This window comes from Pholcus phalangioides, unplaced genomic scaffold (assembly GCF_987345545.1).
Source record: "Pholcus phalangioides strain wild (caught in Gottingen) unplaced genomic scaffold, Ppha-v1.0 ptg000012l_1, whole genome shotgun sequence".
Taxonomy (NCBI): domain Eukaryota; kingdom Metazoa; phylum Arthropoda; class Arachnida; order Araneae; family Pholcidae; genus Pholcus; species Pholcus phalangioides.
In genome coordinates, this window is record NW_028301605.1 from 5,329,171 (window position 1) to 5,351,033 (window position 21,863).

General features: G+C 32.6%; 1 protein-coding gene across 1 annotated transcript in view; it reads left to right on the forward strand.

The window, feature by feature from the left end:
• Nucleotides 1-19,959, forward strand: part of LOC149079204 (voltage-dependent calcium channel subunit alpha-2/delta-2-like) — a 43,381-nt gene extending 23,422 nt beyond the window's left edge. The window contains exons 21-38 of the mRNA XM_089240096.1: nt 35-96; nt 332-399; nt 1,370-1,418; nt 1,918-2,006; nt 2,691-2,784; nt 3,219-3,281; nt 3,589-3,692; nt 3,878-3,970; nt 5,916-6,010; nt 6,107-6,181; nt 6,376-6,446; nt 6,713-6,788; nt 7,301-7,353; nt 7,787-7,813; nt 8,537-8,692; nt 9,277-9,392; nt 9,492-9,568; nt 10,102-19,959. Of these exons, the coding sequence (XP_089096222.1) occupies nt 35-96; nt 332-399; nt 1,370-1,418; nt 1,918-2,006; nt 2,691-2,784; nt 3,219-3,281; nt 3,589-3,692; nt 3,878-3,970; nt 5,916-6,010; nt 6,107-6,181; nt 6,376-6,446; nt 6,713-6,788; nt 7,301-7,353; nt 7,787-7,813; nt 8,537-8,692; nt 9,277-9,392; nt 9,492-9,568; nt 10,102-10,233 (1,500 nt within the window). The 3' untranslated portion in view covers nt 10,234-19,959. The remainder of the gene's footprint in view (nt 1-34; nt 97-331; nt 400-1,369; nt 1,419-1,917; nt 2,007-2,690; nt 2,785-3,218; nt 3,282-3,588; nt 3,693-3,877; nt 3,971-5,915; nt 6,011-6,106; nt 6,182-6,375; nt 6,447-6,712; nt 6,789-7,300; nt 7,354-7,786; nt 7,814-8,536; nt 8,693-9,276; nt 9,393-9,491; nt 9,569-10,101) is intronic.
• Nucleotides 19,960-21,863: the final 1,904 nt, after the last annotated feature.

The following is a 21,863-nucleotide window of genomic DNA, read 5'->3' on the forward strand; positions in this document are numbered from 1 at the left end:
TTCGATAGATAATTTTTTTTTCATGTGTTTATAGGAGCATATTGTTCGTCATCATATGGAATATTTCTACACACCACTGAACAAGACTACTTTTTCGTAAGGGTGATATATCTCTTTGAGTAATATAATATAATTGAACTGATAGTTCTTAAAACATAACTATGAATGTTAAACAATTACATAAATTTTTTCCCCCCATTTTTCTCTACAGCAGCAAATCTTATCAATTTTGTGTTTAAAAAAATTATCTAATATTTTGAATGAAAAAATTGAGTTATAGCTGTACTAGTATTGTCATATATTATGACTTTTTTGTCCGTAATTTTACCAGGATAGCAATCGTGATGCCTATTGATAGAACTCATAATTTAGAAGTTAATGGAATGGACTTAGAAGAAGGTGGGTAAGATTTCAGATGTATAGCATGCACAGGATATGTAATTATTATTGGGTCTTTATACCTAGCTGTCATATTTATTTTGATATTCCATTAATGTTCAAAAATTTAGTAGATGTTAAAATTTTTTGAGATGCATAATTTGTCATTTGAAAATAAAAGATTATATTTGTGCAGCTTCATGAGAGGTGAGTATGAAGTTTCTGCTTGACAAAATGGTTTGACCAACCTTCAGGGTAACACTGGAAAATGTGGTTAAAAACCATTTTATTATTTTATTAGCATGATCTACCATATAGACGTATACTACGTCTACCATGAAATAGTTTAAGTCAGTGATAAATTCACCTTAAAATATTTCATCAGTTGTGGATGTTTGATCCTTGTTGGTTGATTTTTGCTGTCTGGCAGTCAAGTGGTTAGTAAACTACTACTACTTCACCAAACACCAACTCTGGCCATATCGCTATATTGCAATTTACTGCCATTAGTGAGATGGGTTGGAAGTGAAGGCGCTGACTATCGGTGGTCGCCTCGAGTTTGTTAGGTAAAATATCTTATCTATATCCTCCCTTGGGTTCGAACCCGGAACCCTGACAACAACCTTCACGATGGTAGACGAGCATCTTACCACCATGCCACTCAGGCACTGGTTAGGGAACTAGCTTCTCACTGTGCAGGTCTAAGTTTGAATCCCGGTTCGGGCATGGATGTCTACTAACCTCACATTAACAAATTCCCTGGACGGATCATGCCGATTCCTTGTGAACACATGATGATCACTTTATTTTTTTTTTTTAAAAACATTTTTTTTTAATACATCCAGTTTTCAATCATGAAGAAACATGAAACAACAGCCTTTATATGTGTTTACTGAGATGACAAAGTTAAGAGTTTGCTAAGAGAATTGTTCTCAATCAAAATTAAAAAGTATGTTTAAATTTCTTTACTGAAACTGTTTCTCTACTACAGGATTGGGTATTGAGTTTGATGAAGTAGATGGAACATTTTTTGCTCCGTGGTTAGTATAATAATGATTCTTCTATGTTCCATGTTTTCATAGAACACTCCATTTACTTTTAATGTTCCCTTTGTGAATGTTGAATTTGAATCTTAGTTTGCATGAGTGTATTTGTGTGTATGAGTGTATATGAGTGTATTTGTCAGTTTGCCTATAAAAATGCATAAAATTGTTCTTGTGTGGTACATCAAAATAAATTGTAATGCAAATTTTTTTGTATCAAAAATGATAGAACAGTGAGACTAATCCTTATAATCTTTTTTTTTTTATCTTTTAAAGTCATTTCACAATCGCTTTATCTTTATTTTTTCTGCAGTGAATTTTTTGTTTTCTTCATGAAAATCAGTTATATGATAATTCTGAGACAGCACAGTAGATGTGATATATATAACATGTTGGAAGTTATGTTGGTTTTTGGCAGCAGTATATATTTTTTCAGTATATGCTATGTTAAAGTTTATTATATGTGAAGAATGATATTTCATTATTTTATATTCAGGAAATATTGTCATAATATAGTTATGTCAATGAATACTTCAGAAGTTGTCAGAAACTTGTCCATTACAATCAGAACAACTCCAGATCAATGTAAGCATTTTCTTTAACTCTTGTTATTAATAAAGTTTGTGAGTCTTTGAATTTTTATTATTTAATATCTTTGTTCAAACGACTATTCAAAATGACTTAATAAAATATTGAAAAATATCTGTGGGTTACCATATTGTTCAATCAGTGTGGTAACCGGCAGCTATTTTTCAAATAAATTTCGTGAATTGCATGTATGATATTATTGTATGTAAAGTATTTATTTTTTAAGTTTTTTTTTTTTTACTCACGTGTGTTGTAACGAAAAATATATCTGTTTGTAAAACAGCAATAAGTTGCCTAATAAAGTAATATGTTCAGTTCAAAAATATAGTTAAGAAATATCAACTTATTATCATATAATTGTTATTTTGACTAGAATTTCTTTGACAATGATAGAAAATTTTCTGTATAGAAAGAATTCTATGTTAATCTTTATTTCAGGGGTTTTTCCCAATAATTTGAATTCTTCGAACTAGAAGTTGACACATCTAATTATTCTTTAAGAGCATGGAGAATCATCATATACATCTACATAAATAATATTTCCTTCAAGCAGACATATATAGTCTGGCTACTTTTTTTTTATCTAGTTCTTTGTCTGAATATCTGGTTTTAAAAAAAAACATTTTATTAATCTGTCTCTGCCATTGTCTATGCTACAAAAAATTATTTATCAATTATTAGGCAAGCAAAAGTTGATGCAAAGGTTATTATGGGATGTGCGTAAGACTGAGGATATTGTTCATTATTGGGAAACTGAAGACAGAGATGAAAAAAGGTACAATATTTATTTTGTTATGCTGTGGTACTTCCGAGTTTAGTTTGGTGAGTACCAAGTTTAGTTTGGTCCTAAAAGTTACATTATGAAAATGTGCTTTCTGAATATCTATGGCTAGCCTTCAACACTTAGAAGATGAGTCAGTCTATATATCATAACCATTTCCTCTGTCTAAATTTCTGATCCAGCTTGAAGGATTAATGGTCTTATCCGTGCATTCAAAAATACCTTAAATGCAGATCTGGTTTTAATTAGTTATGGCTTTTGTGTCCAAAATTAATTTTGAGTATTAATCAGAACTATACATGGATATGCATCTTTTTTTCAGAATTTCTAGGATCATGTATACATAAGGGCTCTAAAAGAATTCACATATTTGTTTTGGGTGCATAATACTAATTATGTTTTTAATTTTTGTTATTTTTCCATTGTAGGGAAGGTGTTATTGCCACATTTGTACAATCTGAAGGTGGTTTAACTCGAATATTTCCTCCTAGGTATTATAATTTTTTCATTGTTTTTATTATAAAGTTCTTATTGTAAATTCAATAGATTATTGAAAAAATAAGCTTTAAATTACTTTTACGTCTTGAAGTACTTTTAAACCTAAAGTTGAAAATTGTTACAGTTTTTATTTCTATGTTCATATTATTTACAGTAAAATTTTTCTGCTGCTTTCCATCAAATGAGTTGTTTCACTGTTTATGCAATATTGTTTGACATTAAAAATACATTTTTGAATTTCTAATGTGTGGTATTTCTTTCTTCTTTTTTTTTTATCTTCTCGTGTTTTTATTTTAAAAGGGAATCTCATCGATTACGGTATGAGTTGGACCCTTCCAAATCTCAAATATCTCAGAGAGCCTTTTATGCTGGGGATTATGTCTTCTTGCCTCCAGTTTCACCATGTGAGTGTGTATTTGTTTTGTTTTATCCCTTATAACATCACTAAAAAAAAGGGGAAATTATGGTGTCATTATCATAATTGTTGAAAAAAACATTTTGAACTCTAGTGTTATGTAGTTGCTAATGAAATTGCTCATTAAACTGGGATTACTTTGATTTTCATGAGATTTTTGTATTTACTTTGCAGTTGATATGACTGCTAATGATAGCAATTCGGGTTCCTCAACAATTGTTAAAAGCATAACGTTTTCTCGAACTGGAGTGACTTATAGGCCTGCAGGTGAGTTCTTTGTCAAGTTGATAGTCACTGGGATCAGATTATTAGCATATTTCAAAAGAAGGATTTATGAAATGAACTAAAAAGTATTGTAAATGAACTAAAAACTATCAGTTCTCTACAATGCTTTCAATCCAAAAAATATGGGTGTTTCTTTATTAAAAAAAGTCACTTCATTCCATTAAAAAAATGTTGAAGAGACATAATTTTCAAAATTTTGTAAGCAAAGATATAAACTTTTGAACCAAGAAAAATTCTTTATATTAAAGTTCTTTATTTGAAGCGACTACCATATTTATTTGTATATGTACAGTGATATCTCTACTAACAAGTTACTCTCCTTGTTTATGTATATTTTAATCATTCATGATGTGCTTCTATGATTATGTTAGAATGGTGTTTACCACAAAATGTTATCACTTTTAAATGTCATATTTATGTTATCTTAGTAAATATAAATAATGCTGAAATTACTTATTAATCCCTCAACATTGAGCCCAGACTTCACATGCCGTCGAACCAACTTATGTATATCTTAATTTTTTTAATACATTAGATTATTTCACGATCTCTGCATGTTTGGTGTCATTCAAAAGAAGGAATAAAGTGTCTTCGTTTAATCGGGACTAATGCTCTTTTCATTCATATTTCATTGTGAATGATGAGTGTTTGCTGTTTAACACTTGAGGATCCGAGATATTATTGTAAAAATCATGTTTTTAGCGCATTGAGCTAAAACGTCCTTTATGATTATTATCCTTAGGAACATGTTTTAACCCTTCAAGCTAAAATCACCCTGTATAATTCAGTTAGTACAGTCAAATCCTGTTTTAACGAATATCGTTATAGCGAAAATCTCATTTTAAACACTTTTCTAAAGCCTCAGATACGTTTATATCAAAACAAAGCAAAAACCTGGAATTGATTTATAATGAAATTTCTTTGTAATGAAGGGATTTCTCCGATCTCTTGGAGTTCATTAAAACGGGATTCGACTGTAGTTCTTTGTTACAGCCAAGAGGCTGAGTTATAAATCTTGTTTTTGTACAGCGGGTGGAAGAGAAAAATCAATTTTACCAAAGAAAATATCAAATTTTCATGTAATACAAGTAATACTATATAGTAGACAAGGTGTTATTTTATAAACATAAAACATTTCAAATTAATTCAATGATTGGTTAAAAAGTTATGATTTTTTTACTAAACATCTGCGAAAATTCTATTTAAATCTCCTTCGACCTACCAGATGGGATTCATTTAAATCTCCTCCAGACTTGAGAGTTTAAAGTAAGATTACATTGATTTTCTCTTACTCAAGATAGTGTTATCACACATCAGCTGATTTGTTCTGTCAGACTTTATTCTCTTATCTAGTATCTACTTAAACTGGCTAAGTTGACAATTTTTTTAGTCCTGTCTTGATTCCAGAAGAAAATTTCATAAGTAGATACAGTTTAAGTGAATAAAACTTCTCAACTAAATGTTCGTTTTCAGTCTCAAGTCTTCTCATAACTTTCTCTAAGTGAATACTGACTTTTAAGTTAATTTTCTTGTTCACTTGCCTGCATAAAAACCACATAGAAAGTTTATTTGCTGTAGAAATGAGCTTTTAAAAGTATATTTTTGCATAGTTTTCTTTATAAAATATTCATTGTAATTAAGTCTAGTAAAACAATTTTGCTGAATTTCCTGCACTAAATTTCTTTGACTTTCTAAAAGATGAGAAGTTATGTATATGTCATTGAACACTCGCTATGAAAGTCTGAAACAACGTTTAGATTTCATTGAAATTTTTATGGCCAGATTAAGCGGACTTCTTTTCCTGTCTCAAAAACATTCACTTATTCATTTGTCTATTGATTTTATTGTTATTTTTGAATCTTTCATTTTGTATATTTATCAATATTGTGTAAATTTCTTTTATTAATTACACTGATTCAAATTTCAGTGGTTGGTGTGATTGTTGATCCTGCATGGCTTCAGCAGTTTCTTCTAACTACCCCAGCACCCCCTGGCAAAGCTCCTATTACTTGTGCTGATAGTGTATGTACCAAGCATTATTTTAACAAACCCTTCTTTTTTAACCCACTAAAAATATACATTACATTTATATTGTTTACGTTACTTGATGCATTTTAGGACAATATTGTATGTTACTTGTTGGATGATGGTGGATTTATCATTTCTACCAATCAGGAAGATCATTGGGACGTGGTAAGATTCTATATTCTATCTAGATTATAGATTCTATCTAAGTGATATAGGGGTATTGCTGAGCAGATAATGAGAGAGACTGGTTGTAATGATTGGTCAGTAAAAACGTTCACATTGATGCCGTAGATATTTCCCAAATTATCTTGAGACATTTTTATTTGAGAAATTTCATGTTCCATTCCCATTTTTTACAGATTGGCCAATTCTTGGGTTACACAGATTCCGAAATTATGCAAGAATTGTTTGATAAAAAGATTTATACCAGGTAAATTCTAGCAAGGTTTCTTTTGTGCATTATTTTATTAGTCTTTTGAAAATATTTTCAGCAGATTCATAAATTGTTTCATTAATAATTTTAGAGTTTTCCTCAAGTGGTTTTAAAAATTGGGAAATTTTCTTAATATTTTCAAATATTATATACCGTGGAACCTCGATACAACGATACTCTGCGGACCAAGAAATAATATCATTGTAGAGAAATATATGCTTGTGTAGCAGGATTTTCACTCTAATATTAACATATTATTTCAGACATGAAGAATTTAATTATGACGAGCGTTGCAAGAAAGAACGTAAAGTCAACGCCGGTCATAGAATTAGTCCACTTGTAAGTTTTTTCGTTACTGTTGCTTAATGCTATTTCTTTTACAGATTTGTGTTGTATTAAACATACAATATTAATATTGTTGAACATGTATGTTGCTCATGATTTTATGATTCCATGTCTGTCAGTATGTCTTGCCAACTTTAGTGAAGAAAAACAATTTTTGTACATCAAAATTTAATTATCGCCAATCTTTAAGCATATCAATTAAAGGATTCAGATATTTGCCTTGATTTATGAAAAATCTGATGGTGATAATATTAAATGTTTCAGATAATACTGAAACAGTATGTAATCAGTGAAATTTTTGAGAGGAAGAATTAATTATAAAATAGTTAATTGTTCATAAAACTAAACTTTCTTGATTAATTAAATAATATTGATCACACTGATGATTTAAATAAATGTCATTCAAAATGGACATGTTTTTTTTTGGATTAAAAAAATATTTTATTGTACCACATTTGTTTGAATTCTTGATTTTTAAAACTTTTTCTTCACTTTTTTTCCCCCAGCCATTCCGTTCATTATTGAACTCACTCGGCTGGCTTTTTGACATTGCTGCCTGGTATGTTAAATAACTGAATTATTCAGTGAAAAAACTTTCTGTATTAGAGTTATATTTCTCTTAAATGCTTAAATATTTTCTGCAATTTTTGTTCTCTGCCATTTTCTTTGTACCCAATATAATTTGAAATGCAATTTGTCAAATTTGCTTATTGATATTGTTCTGTTATGATAGTATTAAACTTTGTTAACTGCAGTGCATCCTGGTTAATACATTGCCGTCTCAATCTTACAAAATGAATGTGTCAGGAAAACTTTGTAAACAGGAAGTTTGTCTGTTTGGGCTGAAAGAATATTAATTTTTTGAACAGGAAAATGTCTTATACAGGGACTTTTCAAATTAGATCCACTCTATAATTTCACATTAAGTTTTTAATGTACAAAATTCTCTGCTTATTCAACCTTTTTTCTAACAGATGATTTTATATTTTCAGGCCTCAAATAAAATATTGGATTTACAGGTCTGTAAATATTTGCATCTTTTCACAATTTTGTTATTAAGGTTTATTTATAAACATATTTTACTTATTTTGCTATTTTAAAAAGAGTTGTAAGTAACGAGGCTTCTTGATCATAAGCCATGGTTTACTCAAAGCATAATTCAACTTTTTGATATTTTGGTGCTTCCAAAAATTAGTATGGCTTCAAGTTTTATAAATTTCAAGCCATAAAGGCTCAACCTATAGAAAATTTGCTGTATTTGGGAATCATCCCAAATGTCATTACCATATGAATTTCATGTCTTATTTTATGTCCTCAACACATTTAATTTTTTTTAATGTCTTACTCTCGTAATTACATAGAGGATAAATATTCTGGGTGTTAGACTTTTACCAAACAAAATGTTCTCAATAGAACAAATGAATACTATTCCATTCATCTACTGGATATTTTTTTATATGTTCATGCATATTATGAAAACCTTCAAGACATCAGACTGATATAAATCTGTGGTGTTTACTTTTTTTTTTTTTTTAAATTAGCCACAACAAAGTGTGTTGCTGTACGATTTTAAACTTCCAGTTTATTTTCAATATTTCTTTTTACGAAACCTGGGTAATTTTTTCTTGACAAGGGTCAAGTATGATGGGCTGTATTGTATGTAGAGTTATGTAGCAATAATTTATTTTACTTAATAGTTAATATCACTTTATGAATTAATGTTACATTTCTTATTGACACAGCTTTTTGACACTCGGTGCTATACCCAGTGCAGACGCTCTACCAGAATTCTTTGAACTCCCAAATGAGACTATTTGCAATAAACATAAGGCTCAGTATTATCTTGATAGGTGGGGAAGCAGCTTCAGTGGAGAATTGCATTGTAATAACTGCACTAGGTAAGTTTGATGATTATCAAAGTTTGAAAAATATTTCCGTCAGAATGCTCGGTCTTTCATTTCTTTCAACTTTACTACATTTTTTTTTTTCTCCTGATCCAATTAGTCATTTTTTTTTTTACATGTATTTTATTTCTTTGGAATAACTGCTACATGCATATAGTGGAGGGAAGAAAACATTCAAAAATATTTGTGAGCTTAATGAACACTGTTCATCATTAAATCTTATTTTTTGATCCACATTTTTTCAACATTTTTCTTTTTTGGCTGTGCTTAAAATTCTTTCTTTTTTTAGTCTTGTTATGTAGATGTTTCCCCCCAATTATTTTAGAAAAAAATACTTCAAAACTTATTTATTGATAAAAATTATCACATGAGTTACAGAGGAAAAACAGCGAGATGGTAGATTTTAGATAATTTCTGTAGAATTTTTTTTATAAGTTTGTTCTTAACATCAGAGCCAACAATTTAGATCTTATTTTTTTCTTTCATATATATTTTCTTTTAAATATGTTGTGATTTCAATGCCTATGAACTTCTAACATTATGTGTAGAAACTTCTTTTTTTTTTTTCTTATCTGCAGAAATTATTCATTGGCAAAAGTGGGAGAAACCAATTTGGTTTTGGTTGTTAGTTCCAAGTCATGTGCACCAGTGTTCTGTGAAGCAATTCCCCACTTATTGCAAAAACCAGAAGAAGGTAAAATTAGTATCGTCTGTTTTGTTTTTCTCTTCTCTGCTATTGTTTCTTTTTTAATTTATTAATGGAAAATCAATTTTTAAACTGTTTTTTGTCTAGATCCAACAGAGCCACCTTGTAGGCCACCGTTGAGATACAGGGTGAGACCAGAACAATGTTATTCATACCACCCTGATGTAAGTATCTCCCAATATATGGTGTCTTTGGAATATTCTTTGATATATAGCATTATATCAAGCACTTTTCCAATCAAATTATTTTCAAAAATAAAAAATTGTGAAATCTATTCAAAAGTAATCAAGCAATAGGCTTCTTAGAGGGATTTTTCATTGCTTGGGAAAACATTTCTTTGTAGTTTAATGTAGGTAATGGTTTGGAGCAGGCAAGAGCATTGCAACTCAGCAAAAGTAATGTTGAAGAATTTTATGATAAAGCTATGAAGAATGACCAAACTGTCTCTATTTTTGTGGAATGTATATTTGATTATATAATTAGCACTCTCTGGGCCTTTAAATTCATGCATATTTGACCATTCGGAAACTTGGATTTATCAAAGTAGTCTCATTCTAATTGGGTCAGATAATTCAGGTATTATTTTAGTGTCAATTGTCAGAATCACTATAACATATAGCAGTCTGCCTGTATTTATTCCTGTTATCATATGTATCATTTTTCCTATTTTTAATTATTTTATGAATGTATTTTTCAGGAAGATAATTCTGAATGTGGTGCTGGTGCAACAATACCCTTGCCATACGCAGCTCTTCTATTTGAATTGATTTGCATTTTTTCAATAGCTGTTTTTGGTAACTCTTACCAAGCAAGTCTCACAACATGCTGAGTGAAAATATAATTACGATTAGGATCTTTTTTTAAAAAGAAATAAAAAGAAGACAGTAATTAAGGCATGTTCATTCCATAAATGTTTGTATGAAAACCACTCACGCATTCTTGAAGCACACTGTTCAATGCACTCAACTTCATAGTGAATCAATTAAATGCCTCCCGTGAAATTCAATTTTTCATTCTTTTTTTTTTTTCAGAGAAAGAAATTGTTTTAATGTGTAGCGAACAAAAAACGCAAGTCTCTGCAAACGTTGTACTCTTACATAATGGTGTGTGACCGAAATATGTGTGTGTGTGGTGATGTAAATTTTTACACATGATTTTTACAGTGTTGGAATATTGCATGATGGCTCATTGTGACAGCATGGAAATATCGGAATTTAATGTTACGTGTTAACCCTCGTATAAATGAATATATATATTCGAATGTGTGTGTGTGTGTAAATTTACTTTATAAACATTCTTTTTTTATGTTGTGTCACACCTATTTTGTATTATATTTAATATTTCGAGAAGTATACCTATGGTGTTTGAAAATTTTGAATTGTTAAGCTAAGACACTGTTATGTGAGATGGAAGTATTATATCTGTTATGCATTGTAAGAATGAAATGCCTTCCTGTTGTGTGAATTCGCTTTAGTAGTGTTTAATAGGGAAAAAACTGTCTTTATTGAAAAATATGTTCAAAATTCAGGTTTTATTAGATATTATAATCACATTTTTGGTAATTTTGAGAAGGAAAAGAGATTCAAGATTGTTATACAATAACCCCTTGTTATATTGCACTAGAAAAAGTGTGATATAAGCTACATTGGTTTGAATAGAAAGCGCAAAAATTTGAATGTGCATTATTAAAAAATCCCAGTGTAACGAGGGGCTACTGTGTCCAAAATAAAAATATCATTGTGATATCTATTGTTCTAGGCAATTTATTTAATTATTTCAAAATTTGGAAAGATATTTTGTCCCAATTACAATGAAAATGCAAGGAAATCAGAAGTTTTCATAATTTTCCAGTTTCAGTTAAGAATTCTGAAAATTTTATTTTGTCAGCTGGAACGTACGTTTGTGGTCATACTAGAAATAGACTTGTTTCATTTTCCATCGTGTCATGTGATGGTGAATGGTATTGTTTGAAAATAAAATCTTTCGTCATGACTGGTTTGGTATCTATCATGTTAATTGATTCTTGAGTGAGATTTCAAGAGTGGTGAAAAAAAAAATACCACAAAATTTTTAATGTTCTTGTGTAGAAGAAATTATAATTTGTGTTAAGAATGTGTATGATTTTTATCTTGATGCTACATAGTTTAAGAAAGGAAAATTTTGATTATTACAAATTTTATAATATTCCAATAGTTGTCCAAAATGGTTTGAGCAATCAGAAGCATTATTGTCTTGTGTCAGATTGATTGCTGCACCAACCACCTCTTGTATGACAGTTCTTGATTTGAAAACCAAAAAGAAAGCAAAAAATTTTTAGAAATTGGCTTTGAACAGCAGGTCTGATCTATTAGTAATTAATCCTCAGGTTCGTGAAAATTTTGTCTGCTTTTGCTTTGCAGCTGCCACCATGAAGTTTTCATCAACTTTATCTCTAATGAGCTGCAATATTGTTGCTAATCCAACCAAACAATTTCTCACTAGCCTCATTTTTATTCTCATGAAGTCTGTGTTTTATTAACATATCCATTTTTTAAGTGAATTTATACTTCTGAAATAATTTTGTCATCGTGAGAGAAAAAGTTATCACTAAATCAACCAACATTGGTTTAGAAAGTTACGGGTAATCAAGGTTTATCAATCAGAAGTGCAGATATGGAATGTAATGGTTTTACCCAATATATTATTTGTTCCAAAAACTAGAATACAATTTAATATAATTGTGTATTTTTTTTACAGAGTTTTCTCTGCTAATTAATGAATATTCTATGCTTTATTTTTACTGGATTTAAAAATTGTGCACTCCGTATAGGTTAAATTCTTACAGGGAATTTCAAACCATGCTGTTGAAGGCAGAGTATGTCACCTTATAATGAAAACCTTATACATAAAAAATTCCCAACTTCACAGAAAGAGCAAAAAAGGATGAGGTGTTCCATTGAATAACACACAAAAAAGGGGTTTATTTTTTTTTCAATAGAAAGCAGATCATTGCCAGTTTTTTTTTTTCTTTGAAAGCTGTAATAGGTGAGGTATGATGTTCTTAATTTAAAACTGTCAGAAAGTCATTTTCGAAAAAAACTGATGTACAAGGTTTTCATTATAAGAGGTGATAATATGCTCAATTTTCTATTACTACTACTAAACCAAACGTGCACCTTGTACACATTCCTCTATGGAATTTCTAACGAATCAGCACATGCCGGTATGTGTGTTCTGAGTATGCTTGGCCCTAACATATTTATGTTGTCGAGTTGCGCTTTTTTTGTGTTCATGCTGCCATCTGGCTTCCATTTTCTGAAGTAAAGATGGAACTGCTTGAATTTTCATGTTTTGTTAGTATCGTATTGTAGGCCTGCCTGCGAAAGCTGGCTGTCTTGTTGGAGTACAGATTCTTTTAAGTTGTATTTGTGCAAATTAGACTTTTTATTTTTCCTAATAATTTCTTCAATGTTTGCGGATTAATTAAAGATCATTGGGGGATTTTGTTATTATATTGTGATTAGCAGGGCTTGATAAATTCCAAGTGCAGCACCCCTTCCCCTTCTTTGTGACTAAGAAATTGGCATTGGCACTTGAAATTTTATTCATACGAATTGTAGTGATCACCGAATTGTAATATCAGGTGGATACAAATTTTTAGGAAATTATTTCAATGTGTGTCACAACACGGAAAGGGAAAAGTGGAAGAAAAAGATTATTCTGGATTGTTTTTCCCTTTAAAAACAAAAAAAAATATGTGGCTTCTAAGAAATTTGACTAGTGCCTAAATTATTTTTTGATTTATCAAGCCCTGGTAATCAGTGCATTTCTGTCTTTTGAAACCTCTTAAAAAAAGTACATTGAGCTAAAATATTCATGCAGTATGATTTTTTTTAATAGTTTATTTGCATGCTCTATTGAGTATTGATGTGATTTGCAAAATTCTTTTTTGTTCAAACTAGAAATCATATTGTTCAGTCATTGTCTGAACTTGGGTAAATATTTGTATACCTTAGAGTGGCATGAAAAATGAAATCGATGTTACCCTAGGAAGATGCATGGGTTTTTTTTTAGATGTTTCAAAATTCAAAATGTGCTTGTGGATCAACAATTTGCTCAATACTGGGAAAAGTCATTTATCCTCTCAGTGGCAATGACGAGATCTTGTCAATGAGCCTCTTATTTTAGCATTGGTCAAGCCCAGATATTTCTTAAAGTTGATTTCTCAATGGAACATTTTTCCCTATACCTGTAATTTTTGTGCAAGCTGGAAATCGAAGAAAGTCAGTTTCACATTAAAAAATATATGCCATTTTATAAGGTGTTTACTGATTTATACCATGTTGCTGAAAGGGTGTAAATAAATTACAGACCATGATTATTTGCATGTTCTATGTTTGAAACCAGAAAAACCTTTGCAGTTATATATCTCATTCCTTTCTATGGAAAATTTCTGGATTGCTAGAGTGTTTAATCGTGAATAATGTTGACAACTTTTCATCAACTCATATTAGCTTTAATTTGAAGATCATATATGTGCTTGCTTGCGAGAATTCCTCAAAATTTAATTGAAATTGATCCATGCTAGTTCATATTTATGGAATTGCTTATGGTAATTCACTAGCAATTATTTTGTATCGCAACTTAGATATCGTTAGGAAAAATTTAGCAAATAGTATTATTTTGGTATTTTTGCATTTTGAAACTGCAATGCTAAATTTTTGTAGCAAAAAAATGTTTCTCTATGGGTTTTCTTTATTGGAAAATAATTGTAAAACATTTTCATAAAGCAAAATAATGTGCTATTTCCGAATTGAATCTATCAATAGTCTTCCTTAAATGCACTGTGATGTAATAAGCCTCTTAAGTTTTCTTTATAGCAAATTCTCTTAAAATTTTGGAAATTTATATCTCATCAGTTTCATTGGGTTTTCCATGCACCAAAGTGCTTTTTTTTTCCCCCTTGACATTTGTTAGAGTCTGCATATTATATTTGTAAGTTAGCCAGTCCTCTCAGTTTGTTCGGAATAGTCTCGATTTAAAGGGCTTGTCAGTATGTCATAGAGGAATGTTGTGTAATTTTGTCAAACAGTTATATACTGATTGAACCAGAATATAATGCTTAGACGTATGATAAAGATCATTATATTAGTTAAAATTCTGAAGTATAATGTTCACAAAATGAAATGGGAAATTCATAAAATGATTATAGTGTAATGATAATGAAAATTTACATATTGACTTACACATGATTTAATGCTGTTCGTTATTATGATCATGTATTTGTTACTGATATTCAAAAACATTTTATGTATGAGGGTTGATCAAATGAAAAGATGATATATTATGCTCACCAGTGAGAACTGGCTGCATCCAACCTGGAGGCATAAATCCCAATGTTTTACAAAGCCAATGTAGGCTATATGCTTTCCTTTGTTTCATTGTGGCGTAAAACCAACTTGCCCTTTGTTTCAGTGGCTTGAGCTATAGTCTATTTTTTGCAAATGCTTTGAAGAGGAGGCGAACAGGTGAAAGTCTTTAGGCTCTCCCCTCACATTAATATACTCAAATCAGTCTTGAGTAACCAAGAGACTGGAAGACTGAACGACTCAAGTAGCCCATTCTTCACACTGAGTAGTCAAAAACAGTTCAAAATCAATTAGACTGAGGAAAAAGATCATTTTTACCTCCACATGAGATCCGCAAGAATATGAATAAATATTTCAGTAATTGTGGTTCTGGAATAACAAGGAGACCAGCATGCACAGTCACCAGTCTACAGGTCATTAGGTTTTCCAGTTGGCAGTATTTTATCTCCATCTAAATGGCACCACAGATATATACACATGTTTGATCACATAGATACTGAGTTTTTCTGTATCTGAATAACATCAGTATCTTAGTGTGAGGAAGCTCTTGTGGAGTTGCTTACTGTAGGGCAATTGTGGGAGTATTTCCTAGCAAAATTTGGGTATAAGATTAGCTGTTTGCAAAGTTACCTGTTCTGGCATGTAATGAAGCAAACTTTCTCAATATTTTATAGTGTTTGCAATGGCCACATCACTCTGTAAAAAAAGTGTCTTGCATTAAACATGAATGCAAAATGGTGAAATCCAAGTCACCCCGGGGGGGGGGGGGGAGGAGGGTGAGTACTCTATTGCTTTGATATTTTGCTTTTCGAAGTGTATGTTTCTATCTCACCCAACTGGAAATAATTAAAGACAAATAAAAAACATATAAATACAGGGAATTATAATCTTTTATGTCTGCAAGGTAAATCTATCTAGTCAAAGATGCCTGTTTTAGTGTTAATTTTTAAATGTGGAGTTAATCTTAAATTGATTAAAAACTTAATCTGATCTTTCGAGTAGTTTCTATAGGGCCTGGAGCCTATAACATGTTCATGGCATCTGTGTTCACCTGTAACGAATATAAAATCTGTTGACTGTTGGCATTGCTCCATCCAATGAACCCAGTATATAGCAGTTGTTGGTTACTCAATGACAGGCTGTAGCTGTGTGAATAAAGTTGACAGGCAGATTGAACTACTGCTTATTGTTGACTCTTCTCTCAGAACTCGTGAAGCCTAACGTATCATCATCTAAATTGTTTTTTCGAGCTGTGTGTATTTTTGGTTTGATCTTTGTCACCTTTTCATCTGATCACACCTAATGATTTGAATAGTTCTGTACATCACAAAGCAATCATTAAAATTTCAAAGAAAACGCAATCATCTATACAATTCAAATGGTATCAATCACGATGTAAATTCGGAATGTTAGTATCAAGAGCTATGTTAATTTTTAAGAGTTTCTAATGTTGTCTTTAATCTTGCTGCATGTATCTGTCATACAATATGATTAATTTTCTTGACTTTTATGGCATGTTTTAGAGTTTGCCAACTATCATATTGGTTCGGCAACAGCATTTCAGATATATCTAATGTTATATGTATGTTCAGGTTTTTGACTTAATGTCAAAAAAGCATTAGGGAAGCATTTATATCCATCAACTGAACAAAAGGCTGATTGTGTCACATATTGTAATATTTCGAATAGGCTAATTATTTGGAAGAAACTTTGGTTCTTTTGTATGTTGTTAGATGCTTTTTTGTAGCGCTTTTGCGGAGAAACTTTCAGGACAGTGTGGTGATTCCCGGCCTTTTCCTTTTTGACTATATATACACACACACATGTACAAGCTACTGCTCATGATATATGTGCCTTTCTTGGGTTCGTTTGTTTGCACTGTTAAATGTATATGCGATGCACAATCTGTGCTCCTCATTGCACGCTATTTATACTCCATTCGAATGCTTGCTGTGTCTAGTTAGTCTTTTTAGCTTGTCGAATTGAGAACACGTATAAGGAAGGAAATTGTTGTTTTAGTACTGTTTTATTTTAATGATGAACTGAGACGCTTCACTTGTGTTTGTTCGGGAGGGAAGAGTTAAGAAGGTATATATATATATATAGATTCTGGATGTATTGCCAGAGGTGGCTCCAGATGCACCTTGCAGCAAAAACAAGAACATTCGTCTATGAAGTTCTTGCCCCTTTTGCATTGAAACAAGAGAAGAAGTTATTTGGGCAATTTTCTGGGGCCCCACCTCTAAAATCATTGAAGGTGGCTCATCTAGAAATGATTAGATGCATCAGGCACGAAAACATTTTTCAGTGAAATTTCTTTTTAATGAGGTAAGAATTATGGTATATTTGGACAATTTTCTGTAGGAACAGTTTTCCCTTTTTTAACAGCTTAAAAACAAACAATGACAAGACAACCAACAAATTTCTGTTGAAAATAAGATAGCCCTTCAAAATTGCTCTCAAAGAAATTGTGGGAATAAGAACTATATACTTTGAGTGTGTCTCTTGGATTGAATAAAGTTCAAAGTAATCATCACAGGCTTTAAAATTCAACTTATTCCCCCACTCTTTCCATCAAAGGAAAGGTTAAATGTGTGATGAAATGGAAATATTGCAGTTTAAGAATGTCTGAATAAATTTCCTTCAATTTCGCTGTAAGTCTTGAAGCGAAATTCATTTTTTTACCAGCCATTGCTGACATACCACTCTTTTTCACTGCTACAAGTTTTTTCATAGGAGGTTAATATTTGTCCTAAGTGCATAATGTCATATAGTTTGCTACAACGTCGGAAATATCTTTCACTTTTGTTGTTTCATGAATAAAAAAGCTGTATAAAAATGCTTTAGTGATGTTCATATTAGCCTGAAGAAACAATCGTTTGAGAGCTACATCCATGAACACCCGATATTTTTTTGAACAGTATTGAAAAGCAATGTACATATATATGAGGACATTACTTCCAATTGATCATGTAAATTATCAGCTGTTGCTGTTATTCTTTCACGCAACCCTAATATATCTCGATACGAAAATAATATGAAATGCTTTTGGGCCGTAGCATCTTCTCTGGGTCTGAGGCAGACTTTTTTCTTGGGGCCTCCTCGAAAAGATTATTTGCAAAATAAGTGTGTAGATTTTCTTGTGAGCTCCCTTCCCAATCTGTCTCGGAGCCCTAGTGCAGTGCCTCAATTGCCCCAGCATAATTACAGGCTTGAAATGCTTGCACATATTTAAGACATATTTTCTGCAACATTTATCACTCATTTCTCAATCAAGGAATGGTTGCTGAACGGCTTGGAATGTTTCGCAAATATATAGCTGATAGGCTCTCACTGCCGTTTTTTCAGATAAATTCTTCACATTTTGTAGTAACAAAATTACTTATTGGTGGTTTTTTTTAAAATAAAAAATGTCTCAACATGATTTACAAACGTTGTTGTGTGCTGCAAGTTTGATACCCCTAGTCTAGAGCTTACTCTGCCATCATTGGTGGGGGCTTACAAATGTGCAGATGCATCTGGCAGCAGCAACAAGGATATCCATCTATACGTAAATACTATGACTATTAGGGCAATTGTCTAGAGCTACCTCTAGCTTCATTGTAGGGAGGGGGGGGGAGTGCATATGTATATGGCAGCAAGAACGAGAACATTTTTCCATGAAACTTCACTTTTGTGCGACACAAAAGGAATTACAGGATGTTAGGGCAATTGTCTGGAGCCGGGTTTATCAAAGTTTGTGTTGGGGCTCTTAGAGGGCGTTTTTGTGAGTGACATATTGATGTGCACGGATATTCAGTTCTATGAAGCAATTCTTATACTACTCTGTGGAGCCGAAAATAAAGGATGACTAGACTGACAAGGAAGCTACTGATCTTGTACCTACTCCATGACATTGGTAGGAGGCTCCAGAATGACCAGATGCATCTGGTCCCTGTGAAGGCCGAGATGAATTTTTCACCAGAGTGCCATGTGGTAAGATGCTCATCTACCATCGTGAAGGTTGCAGTCAGGTCCCAGGTTTGAACCAAGAGAATAATATAGATAAGATATTTTTACCAGCGTGAGCTTGAGGTGACCATTGATAGAGGGTGCCTTCATTTTCAACCCAACTAATGGCAGTAATTTGCAGTGCAGCGATATGGCCGGAGTTGGTGTTTGGTGAAGTAGATGCCGAGGCTGTAGCGGGGGGTTCTGGTTCCCCTCCCTCCCGAAATGTGAGAAAATGTCCAGAAAAAGATGGCCAAATCTGTTCTATCACTTTGCCCCCCCCCCCCAACCCCGAACGAAATTTCTGGCTATGGGCCTGGTAGATGCATCTGGTACCAGTAACAATGATATTTCCATTCAACATTATTGCGCTTTTGTGCGACACAAAAAACAGTTGGCTGCCCTGGCAGTTATCTAATGCCAACTCCAGCATCATTGAAAGGTGACTGCAAAATGACCCGATGCATGTGGCAGCAGGAAAAAAGGTCATCTATCTGCATTTTGATGTTACACGATTGTTAGTCAATTCAAGTAAATGTCTGTCAGACCTGACCATATAGTAATTGTCACAGATGGGCTGTCCCTTCCAGGATATTAGCCCTTTACCTGCGTGGGTTGAACCATTCTGAGGAGATTCAATCAATTTTCTGGAGCCACCTCTCATGCTGATTCAGAAGCGCCAACTTCTATCTCTGGTTTGGACGGGGGAGGGGATTCTTTTGTACGAAAGATATTTTATATGAGTATACGCTAAAAAAAAGTTTATCATCAAGTCGTCTCTGTAGTGTAAATACCAGTAGGAATGACAATTAACATACCAATGCGTGCGGATTTAGAAGTTTTCGAAGAATCCTTATGTTGATAGTGTTTCCACCCTCGAGTCCCTTACCTGAAGCGAATTGTGTTTTTTGGCAGTTGTTTTCGTTTCGAATGTTTGAATATAATGTGTTGATGATTTATAGGATTGAGCTTAAATAATACAACAAATATAACCCATCCTTTAATGAATGTCGTTTCATTAGCGAAAAGTGAAAAAAAAAAACTATATAAATTGTTGATTGACAATTACATGGACCAAATACAAAGGCTTTTGGTGCATTTGGCAAAGAAAGAGAAGGAAAAAAATTATTGTATTTCCAAGTGTATTATTAATAATTATCATTATTATCAACGCGAATTGAAACTCAAATATTTTGCAATAAAATTTTGCAATCCCAGAGAAATTATTGTCGAATTATTCCTTGTAATTGTACTTTTTTTTTTTCAGTTTTAGGTTACCGGGTATCTTACATGAAGTTAGGAGAGTGGAGATCAAGTACTGCCATCTATATATTTTTATTTATTGCCTGGTTAGCAATCTGTGTTTCTCAAGTTCAAGGCTCCAAATGCAAACTTGTTTTCTTAAGAAAAAGTCTGTTGGGAGGAATCGGGATAACTTTCCCCCTTAAGAACCTCCCAGTTCATCGCTCCGAATTTTGTAGATGGCAGCGCTTGAACACACTACCGTGTTTCCCCGAAAATAAGACCCAGTCTTAGTGCATTTTTTGAAGAAAAAATTAATATAAGTCTGACAATAAAGTTCGGTGAATAGTCCTGTAACATTAACGTAGATGAAATGTTAACGAAAGTTACCTTACTGTCCTTCGAAATAGTCACCTCCCATTACTATGCACCGCTGAGATCTCTATACATATCCTGGAAACATTGCAAGAAGTCTTCTTTTGGGATGGAGTTATTGGAATATCGTCAAATCTCTTTCCTTTCATAGCGAGTTTGAGTCGTGGGAATAGGAAGAAGTCTGGAGGATTGAGATCTGGCGAGTATGGTGGATGTTCAATTTGCACCATCCCCCTTTTTGCCAGGAACTGCTTGACGATATTGGCTGTGTGAGGGCGAGCATTGTCGTGAACAAGAAACCACGAACCTTGTTGTGCGTACTGAGGTCGTAGACGTTTCATGAAACGGGTCAAAATTTCAATGTACCTTGCAGCATTCATCGTCGTTCCCTCAGGTAGAAATTCCTTGTGGATACACTTTCAGAAATACTTTCCCGGCCTTCTCTAAAACGGGCGAACCACTCGTACACACACTTCATGGACAGTGCCTGATCTTCATATACACGTACCAGCATCGCGTGAGTTTCTTTCGGTGTCTTGCCAAGCTTAAAACAAAACTTTAAATTGATCTTTTGTTCGTTCATTTTCCTGTTCTCAGTTAAGAACCAACACACTAAACAAGCACTTTGTAAAACAAGTCTTTCACGGAACACAAACGACGCTCAACTGAACAACGGTACGCATGTGCAGCGTTTTGCTTCGCCAGTGTTGCCAGATCGGCCGTTCTGACTTCATTCAGTGAACTTTATTGTCAGAGGTTGTATATATTAGGAGCATCCTGGAAAATCACGCTAAGGCTGATTTTGATAGAATAACTCTTTTTGAAGACATTTTTTTTGAATGACTGTTACACAAAAATCGACGAAAAATTTCAACTTCATAAATATTTCTTTTGGGTGACGTCGTTTAAAGTAAACAAGAAGTTCAGTTCAGACTTTCAGGACCAAACGAGGCGATGTGCCCATTCCCGCCGGAAATACTCGTCGCTTCATTCGGTCCTCAGCGTCGAACTGTATCGGTTGTTTACTTATGGCCGCGATTATACTTAAAAAGTTTGATAAAGGATTTTTTACAAAACTTGAAAAACTATCAATTTACCTATTGGTTACATTCGCTTTGTTGGTTGCATTTTTCAAGTTTTATCAAAGAACTTTTAGAAAATTTTTATAGCGTAATCCTGGTTTATGACAACGGCATTCATTGGGTATCCGGAATATGTCATAAGCCGGGATTACGCTATAAAAGCTTAAGGAAAAGTTGTTTTATAAAACTTGAGAAACAACCAATGAGTCTGGTTGTTTTTGTAATGGTCCAGAGCACTTATAGCTCTGAACCAGTGCCGTCTTAACGAGAGATGTGAAGGGAATAAAATTTTCGTGAAAATTAATAGGCCTATATTCATGTGTTATCATGAAAATTCAAGAAATTTTTTTATCTGCTCTTAAGTTTTCGAGACAAATGAAAACGAAGTTAGATTTGGGTTAATTGACCCACTATGCGGTAAG